General features: G+C 41.9%; 1 protein-coding gene across 1 annotated transcript; it reads left to right on the top strand.

Annotated features, from left to right (window-relative positions):
- Positions 1 to 7,077: 7,077 nt before the first annotated feature.
- On the top strand, positions 7,078 to 9,330 carry LOC148021346 (gibberellin 20 oxidase 1-D-like). The gene is made up of 3 exons (XM_087699220.1): positions 7,078 to 7,957; positions 8,150 to 8,471; positions 8,654 to 9,330. Exons 1-3 carry the CDS (start codon positions 7,398 to 7,400, stop codon positions 8,912 to 8,914), a joined length of 1,143 nt encoding a protein of 380 aa, XP_087555346.1. The 5' UTR covers positions 7,078 to 7,397; the 3' UTR covers positions 8,915 to 9,330.
- Positions 9,331 to 9,595: the final 265 nt, after the last annotated feature.

Raw genomic sequence — 9,595 nt, 5'->3', positions numbered from 1 at the left:
GGGTGTATTTTATGAAAAAGAAAAGTGAAGTTTTTGGGCATTTCAAAACTCTTAAAGCTATGGTTGAAAAAGAAACAGGTTTGCAAATAAAATGCCTAAGGTCAGATGGAGGGGGAGAGTACCTCTCAAATGAGTTTGCAAGGTTCCTACAGGAGCATGGCATAAAGCAGCAATATTCATGCAGTCATACCCCACAACAAAATGGAATTGCAGAAAGGAAAAACAGGCATATTGGAGAGGTATCTCGTGCCATGCTCAATGAAAAAGACTTGCCAGATTTTTATTGGGCTGAAGAAGTTGCTACAGCAGTCTACATAATGAACAGGACTCCCACTGCAGCAATACATGGAATGACTCCAGAGGAGAGGTATACTGGTAGGAAACCAGATATTTCTCATTTGAAAATTTTTGGTTGCATTGCCTATGTACATGTGCCAGATGAGTTGAGATCCAAGTTGGATCCAAAAGCTGAGAAGTGCATCTTTATTGGTTACTCTCTGCAGCAAAAAGGGTATAGATGCATAACCCTTCTACTCGTAAGTTTACAGTGAGCAGAGATGTTGTTTTTGATGAGATGAGTAGCTGGTATAAACCAGTAAATGTGATTGATGATGTAGATGCACAAAATGGTAATGCTGCACAGAATTCACAGCAGCAGTCACAAAATATTAGTGGACCTGGAGCGTCCTCTAGCAGTGGTTCACATTCTTCGCCATGGACAGGCAGATTGAGATCAGGAGAATCTTCTCAAAGTAATGCAGATAGTGGTATGTAGGTATCACGAAAAGGAAAAGAGAAGGTTGATTAGCCCATGTTTGATGTGAATGCAGGTCACTCTTATGTGGATGGTGAATCCAGTGGCTCAGAACAAAGCATTGATGATGAGTTGGGTATTCCTTCTATTGTTACACCTGGAGTAAGGAAGACCAGGGATGTTTTGAGAGCACCTGGGAGTGAACCTACTTTGCGCAGGTCTACGAGAGCTAGGTATCCTGTGGATAGGCTGAAATATGATGGATTTACAGCCATTCACTATGCATATATGGTCAAAGTGATACAGGAACCAGAACCCACTTCTTTTGAGGATGCCATGGGAAAAGAAAAATGGGAGAAAGCCATGGATGAAGAAATGGATGCCTTGGAAGCAAATGCTACATGGGAATTGGTACCTTTGCCTAAAGGTAAAAATGCAATTGGCTGTAAGTGGGTTTATAAGGTGAAGCACAATGTAGATGGTTCTGTGAATAGATACAAGGCAAGATCAGTAGTCAAGGGGTATGCACAAACATATGGTATTGACTATGAAGAAACATTCAGTCCGGTTGCAAGGATGGCAACTGTAAGAGCGGTCATTGCTATGGCTGCATCAAAGGGATGGTCTTTACATCAGATGGATGTAAAGAATGCTTTCTTGCATGGTGATTTGCAAGAAGAGGTCTATATGGAGTAGCCACTAGGTTATGTGCATGCTGTTCATCCTGAGTTTGTTTGCAGGTTGAAGAAAGCCTTGTATGGCTTGAAGCAAGCACCTAGATCATGGTCTGACAAGATGGGACAGTATCTTGTCACTATTGGCTTTCAGATTTCCAAGGCAGATTTCTCACTTTATGTGAGAAAAACAGAGAAAGGTATTATGCTACTTGTCATTTATGTTGATGATTTGATTATGACAGGTGATAGTGATGAAGATATCCTTCATGTGAAAATGCTATTGAAGCAGAAGTTTGAGATGAAGGATTTGGGAGAGTTGCATTATTTCTTGGGCATTGAGGTGATTAGATCACCAAGTGGGATACAGCTCTTGCAGAGGCAGTATGGATTGGACATGCTGTCCAAATATGGGATGACAGGCTGTAAGCCTATTTCAGTTCCTTTGGAGCAGAATGTGAAGCTGAGCACAGATGCAGGTGAGCTTCTAGAAGACCCTACTATGTACAGACGCATAGTAGGAAGTTTGATTTATATGACTATTACCAGGCCAGATTTGAGCTATGCTATTGGATTGGTAAGTCAGTTTATGCATGCTCCAAGGAAACCACATTTGGATGTGGCTAGACGCATACTCAGGTATGTGAAGTCCACATTGCAGTATGGACTATTTTATGAGACTGGGGTTCAGATACAGTTGCATGGATACACTAATGCTGATTGGGCTGGTAGTATTTCTGATAGACGATCTATCAGTGGATATGTGTTCTCTTTTGGGAGTGCTGCAGTCACTTGGAGCAGCAAGAAACTGCCTACAGTTGCCTTGTCGAGCACAAAGGCTGAGTACAGGGGTGCAGCAATGGCTGCATGTGAGGTAGCTTGGTTGCATAAGCTACTTTATGATATGCATCAGTCTACAGATGCACCAGTTGTCATTTATTGTGACAACATGAGTAGTATACACTTGGCAAATAACCCAGTCTATCATGCTAGAACAAAGCACATTGAGGTGCATTATCACTATGTGCGAGAGAGGGTTTTACTAGGTCTTATTGATCTAGTTTATGTCAGCACAGAGGATCAGGTAGCTGACATATTCACGAAGGCATTGGGTGCAGAGAAGCTGCGCAAGTTCAGAGACCTGCTTGGTGTGCAGGAATTGGGATTGAGCTCGAGGGGGAGTTTTGAGATATCGAGCTCCACTCGTGATACGCCAGGGTGACCGTTGTGTATTTATGTCACCGACTTGTCAGTTGCAGATGAGGTTGGTACACCGCCCATGAATAATAGCTACATGATAAATATCCTTATCTACTCTAGTTCGTGGCTCAGTTAGTATGCTACCTTAGTTAGTTGAGTTTGGTTTGAGACCCATATAGAGGGTTCTTCTATTTTTCTTTGTACTTGAGTTCTTTTGGCTTACACAACTAAGAAGAGGAAAACTGTTTTCAGCCTCCACCCTTGTGTGTCTTCCCCCATTGTGCAAGCAAGAAAGCTTCAAGCGAGACTCCTTCCTTCTCTCCCACAATCTTGACAGGGGAGTGCGGTTTCCTTACCACTCTCATTCTCCTATTCACCCTTGCGAAAAAGAGGGTTAAGGTTGCTCATTTTTTGATGAAGAATCTCCACATTCGACAACCAATCAATCAACTCTCAGTTAAATTTATTTTTTTCACTTGCCATAAAAACCTTCATGCTCTCTGTTTATTTTGTTTCTTCACTCACTATAAAAACCTTCATTCAATGAGTGGGTGTGACCAGAGTGTGACGAGTATCAATGAGGTTCCTCTCTCAGTCCCCTGCTCTGAAATTGAAGAAATTTAATTGCACCTATTAGTCAAGAGCACTAATAGGTCTTTGTCATGGTGCTCGTCCATCGATTGACTTTTTAAGAATTTGTCTTAGAAATAATTGGGAATCAATTCGGTGCAAACCTATTAGCATGCAATACCTACCAAGTAACTATTTCTTTTTTCTATTTGAGTCTGAACAAGTAGCCTTAACTATACTAAGCTATGGCGAATGGATTCCCAAATTTGTGTACCAAAACCGACATGTGTAAATGTTTGGGTAGAATTCCCAAATTTGCCTTTGAATCTCTATCCATTTCTTAAAAGTTTGGTTGCCCCCATATGAAATTACTTGGTCAAGGGCCATATACGGATATAAACCCAAGATGGCATCCTCAGTTGCTCATTGAAGTAGATATCAATAAGAAATTGATAGATTCTTTAATAATCTCAAATACATATGGGTTATTTATTAAGGACCAACTGGTTATCTATAATAATATGCCTAATGCATGTTTTAAGTGCCTTAAAACAAGTCATTTTATCAGCAATTGTCCTAAATGGAACACACATGAAACTGTTGATAATAAGTAAGATGATATCCCCCTAAATTTGACAAAAACCAAGATGATGGCTTTTAGCAGATTAATAGGAAGGGGAACAACAAAAGTAAGGGTCAGACAAGCCAAAAAACTAATGTTAATCACAAAGTTAAAAGTAACAATATATATGCTGTAAAATTAATGAATTTGGATAATGAAAATAATGGGACTTCCAAGCTAGGTAAAACCCGCCATACTAAATATCAAAACAATGTAGATTCAGATAATGATGAGGTTATTGTTGAGGAAACTCAACCATAACAAAAAAATGAGGGGGGTACTCCAATAGACAATTCAAACTTTGATTTGAATGTAAAAAATGAAGTTGTAGACTTTGCCCAAGTTGAGGAGGAGGAATTACTTGGTGGGGATTACATCTCTAACAATCCACCCCCCTCGAAAAGCCCAAGAAAGGGTGGAAACAACATATAACAAACAAAAAGAAGATTTTCCAAGGTAGGTCAAAGTGCTAGTAGACCCTTTGGATAGTGTAAGAACTCTCAAAAGAAAGATAAGCCAAAAAAAAAAAACTAATTGGTAATGAATAAGTTTACTATTCTGTTTTATCACTCGAAAGGGCTCACTGACCCAAAAAGGGCAATCACTATCACGAAATGGCTTAACCAAGACGCCATTCTTCTTGAGGCTATTTTCCTACAAGAAGTCAAAACTACTGAAGATACTTTGACTAAGAATCTAAATCTTATATCGAAAGATTTTGTATGGTTCACCACTAAGCATAATCATAGAAAGGAAGGTGCATGTATAGGCATTTCTTGTAAGGTCAAAGAGCAGCTAAGCAATATCTCAGTTTGGCAATGATAATAATTGGATAGCTGCCCACTTTAAAATTTTTGATGAGTTTGTAGTTGTCTCCATGTATGCCCCTAACTCTTCTTTAGAAAGAGGAAAAGTTTGGGATTCCTTGTAGGTTATAAAATGCCCCATCATATTGGCTGGGGATTTTAACATGGTGGAGTCCTTGAAGGACAGCTTCTTGGAAAAGGGACATTGCATCTCAAGTACTGAGAAGGAAAAGTGGATGGCAACTAAGGCCTTTCATGGACTGGTGGACATTATAGGTGATAGTCTGAGTTTCACTTGGTCTAATAATCAGGTAAATTCTAACCTTAGGAAAGCTAGGTTAGACAAGTTTTATATTTAGTAGGTTTTCTGACTGCATCTTTAATGCTAACTGTAAAATGCTTAAAAGCATTGTTATGTCATATCATTTCCCCATTCAGTTAAATTTGAATAATGACTCCCAAATTGTAAAGTCTGGATGGTTCCATTCTTGATCCATGGTTATTTAAACTAAAAGAGGTCAGGGACTCTATGAAGGATATATGGGAACACTCATTCTATCAAATAGGATTGAAACAATTGGAGCAGCTAGCTAGAAATTTCTTGTGGAGTGGGGACGGGGATAAATTTAAGATCCCCAATGTCTCATGGGTTGTGTGTACAAAAGAATATTGGGGGACTAGGGTTTCCAAACCTGCAGAAATTGGCCAATAAACTTGCAGCAAAATGGGTTGCTAGGAGTATTGATAGGGAGGAACAAGATTGGACTACCCTGTTACACTCCTCTATCTGTCAATTTCAAGTAGTTGGCTATCCAACATGGAAAACCTTAGATTTGCTCACTATTATCCTAGGCCCAGTAGAAATTAAGACAATAGGATGCTCATCATTGATGAAGGGGATCCGACAAGCCTAGTTCAAATATAAAAAACGGATAGTCCCATCTTCACATTCAAACTTAACCTTACCTTGGGCTGCAATTGACTCTATATGGTTTAGCTTTTATTACCAATCTATTTCAAAGAGCAATCTAAATAAAGCCTACAAAATATACCGAAAGGGGATTAGAACTTAGGGGGATATATGGGATCCTAACACAAAAAATCGGCTAAGCAATGTACAACTCATGACTAAATTTGGCCTACTTCCAGCTGAAGTCAACATGGTAACCCACAGAATGCAGCTATGGGATCCACATCTCTCAGCATTCATCAATATAAAACACTCCAAAGAGGAGTTACATGTCTAATCAGAGACACAAACCTCTTCTAAGGTGGCAAGTTAACTAGAGTAATAAACAATGGAATTACAGGTTTACTAATATTTTGATGAAAGTTTTTCAGCCTAAGATGTCCTATCTAATGCGGCTCATAATCCTTAAAGGTCTCTGGGCTAATGAAAGGGCTTTAAAGGCACGAATTGAAAATGGACCCTGCCAAAGATGTAATACAAATGTGGCATCAATATCACATATTTTCTATAACTTTCATCATAACACTAACTTTTTTTGTTTCTTGCAGGTGTTGTTAATGCAAGTCCACCCAACTAAAAGTTCACCTAGAAAGAGATAATCTTGGGTGAAATATATGGCATATCTCTAGTAGTTTGGAATTGGATAAGAAGTCTCTTTCTTTGGAATATATGGATTTGTAGGAATAAAAAAGTCTTTGAAAATGTCATTATCAATCCTATCATAGATTTAAGACAAATTTTTTGTGGTAGGTGGATCACGATGCTCAGAAGCTACAAAGACTCCATGAGGAAGCTTATATTGGAGGCTTAGAAGATGAAGTTGTTGCCTGTGGATTCCAAGAGGATCTAAATTTGATTCATGCTGTAATCTAAGACTGGTTGCATAAGGCACCTTCCCTATATTGAAACTCCTCTTCACTAGCAGATGTAAAATTTACACACCATTTTAATATATTTTAATGCTTCGACTGAAAAAGTAAAAAATAAAGTTCCTTGTGCTGGTGCGACGGGGCTCTTCGGATTACGTTCGGAAAAGTGGATGCTGCTCGGAGCGGACAAAAGCATTCTTGTCAGAGTGGAGGGTCGATTGGAGTCCGGCATTCTTGTCGGATTCTGAGGCACGACACGGCGGAGAGCCCAAGGCGTGTGCTCGCGCAGAGAGGTCTAGGCTCTAGCTAGATAGTAGAGACTTTGAGAGAGAGAGAGAGGCTAGAGCTCTTGATTTGTCTGCGATGGGAGCTCCAGCTTGTCTCATTCATCAGCTGCCGACGCTTCGGCTTCCATCGTCAGATTGCGCACGAGAGAGAGAGAGAGAGTGTGTGTGTGTGCGCGTGCTTGTTTTATCTGTGCTCGTGAGTCGCCGGCGTCACTCGGCTGGGCATGCCTCAGCGCCTTGTCTGTTTCATTGGTCCAGACAGCCCTTCCACTTCCATAATACGCACGTGACATCATCATTCAGTGCGAGCACTAGTGAGCCAAGAAATGACATCGGCCGGTAAGTCGAACCAAAAGCATCTTCAATAGACTACTGTGGTGAAATCACCAACAATTAGCTGTTGACCTTGAATGCTCCGTCCCACACAAGAATAGTGCGTGTTTTAGCCTCACGATGAACCGATTCTATAAATACGGCATCTGAGATCAGAGACCGTCGTACAAGGAATTGTAACTTGTAAAAGCTGGCAGCCCTTAGACGCTGTACTAGCAGAGCCTAATCACCGTCGTCTGTTAATCGTCTTTGGTACCCATAGCTAACTAGCTACAGCTCAATCCTCGCTAATTTTAGAGCATTAAGAATATCATGGCTTCTCCAGCTGTCGCTCCAGCTGCGGCCACAGCGCTCGAGAGTTTCGCGCAGGCCAGCGCCATCCCGGCGGCCTTCATATGGCCGGAGCTGCAGCAATCCGACGCAGGCCGGCTGGAGAAGCAACCCATCATGGACATCCCGACCATTGACCTCGCTCTCTTCCGCCGCACCACCACGACTAGTACATCTAATCATTACTCGACGTCGTCGACGACTGCAGTGGATGAGCAACGGAAGCTGACGGCGAAGCTGGTGGGCCGCGCCGCCAGCACGATGGGCTTCTTTCACGTGGTCAACCACGGCGTGGACGCGTCGCTGGTGGACGCCGCCCATCGCCACTCGGAGCGCTTGTTCAGCTTGCCCCTGGAGAGGAAGCAGAGGGCCAGGCGCCTCCCCGGCGAGAGCTTCGGCTACAGCAGCAGCTTCACCGAGCGCTTCTCGTCCAGGCTGCCCTGGAAGGAGACCTTCTCCGCGCAGTCCACCCCGGTTTCTACCATCGCTCACTACTGCGAGATGGTGCTGGGGCACGATGATGAGCATCTGCTCGCGAGCAGGTAATATATACAATATACCGGCCAGCGAATTAATATAGTTAGCAATCATCGATCCCACCATGCAGCATTACACCATGTGTCTTTGATCGCCATCAATGTCGCGCCTCCCAGTCGCTAAGACACATGACTGATTATGCACTAGTTAAGTTTGTTGGCCTCGTTTAATCCCTTTAATCGGCTGTCAAAATGCAGCTCCACATTTGAAAAGTACTGCGAAGCAATGGCGAAGATAGCGTTTGAGGTGCTTCACGTTCTCGAGCTTGCCCTTGGTCTCCAACGCAACGCCTTGAAACGATACTTTGAAGACTACAGCTCGATCTTGCGCCTAAACTACTATCCATCCTGTCGTGAACCTTCTCTCACATTTGGCACCGGGCCCCATACGGACCCAGTTGGCCTCACCATCCTCCACCAAGATGAGGTTGCGGGCCTTCAAGTACTCTACGACGACACATGGTACACTGTCCCCCCACGCAACGATGCGTTCTTCATCAACATAGGCGATACGCTGATGGTTAGTAATATTGTTGCGCCACCTCGTCGGAGTTGGTTGGCTGCAATTGTATGGACAATAGTTATACATGCCAGCCTCTTATTGTTTCCCAGAATTATATTGATACGTACCTCAATACATATCTCTATCAGTAATATATCCTTTCTAACCCCAGCTGGTACTGTCTAATCTTTTCTTTTCAGGCCCTTACAAACAAACGCTTCAAGAGCGGCATACACAGGGTTCTCGTCAATAGCTTCGCCGGAAGAAAGTCTATGGCTTTCTTCTTTAATCCACCATACGAGGCAGCGCTTTACCCTCCTGAGGAGCTGATAGACGAAGCCAACCCAAGGGCATATCAAGACTTCACCTGGGGCAAATTGCTGTACTTCACACAGTCGGTTTACAGGACTGGTGTGAACTCAATTGACCACTTCAATGAGTGGCAATCCAAACAGTTATAGTAGTACTATAGTAGCACGAGCTGGACATGATCAATCACGAAACGTGTGGTATATTATTGGTGAATCTACTCAACGTGAGCTGGGTGGGTTGAATAAGTGCTTAGAGCAACTGGCTTTCAACATCGTAGAAGGTAATTTGGAGGTGATTAATCATCTATTGTGTGTTTTGATCGAAATATGTACTAGAATTACATATGAAGTGCATTAGCTTTCCATGAAGGAGGCTAGGTCCATCTTGCCTACCTAAATATTGTGAAAGATATTTCTCTAGTTATGCAATCTTGAATGTGAAAGTCCATTACTATCCACGTACAACAACTACCGTTGTGTTTGTCAATCAAACCATAGTTATATTGTTTTTGACAACATAAATATTAATTACTTGAGGAGATGCATGAAGTGGCATCTCATGTCAATCCTCACGATACACAACCACCACATAACCCAATAGCCATATTGATTATGCATGACACACTCTTCATTTGATATTAATTCCGAGGCAATAGTAGAAATGAGAGACTGGGAATTTAAATGGCTTTAGAAAGTTGCATATGAAACTAATAAGAAGATTCCCATTTTACAATTTGACATTCTTCCACATCAAATTTGACTATAGCATGCAGTTTGCAATTAAGAATATATAACTTCAACTTTTGCGCACTTGTCTTGGTCCATTTCTAA

The sequence above is a fragment of the Lygodium microphyllum genome, chromosome 18 (genome assembly GCF_053477565.2).
Source record: "Lygodium microphyllum isolate KBCC chromosome 18, Lygodium_microphyllum_v1.1.10, whole genome shotgun sequence".
Classification (NCBI taxonomy): domain Eukaryota; kingdom Viridiplantae; phylum Streptophyta; class Polypodiopsida; order Schizaeales; family Lygodiaceae; genus Lygodium; species Lygodium microphyllum.
This window is presented reverse-complemented; position numbering and strand designations above follow the sequence as displayed.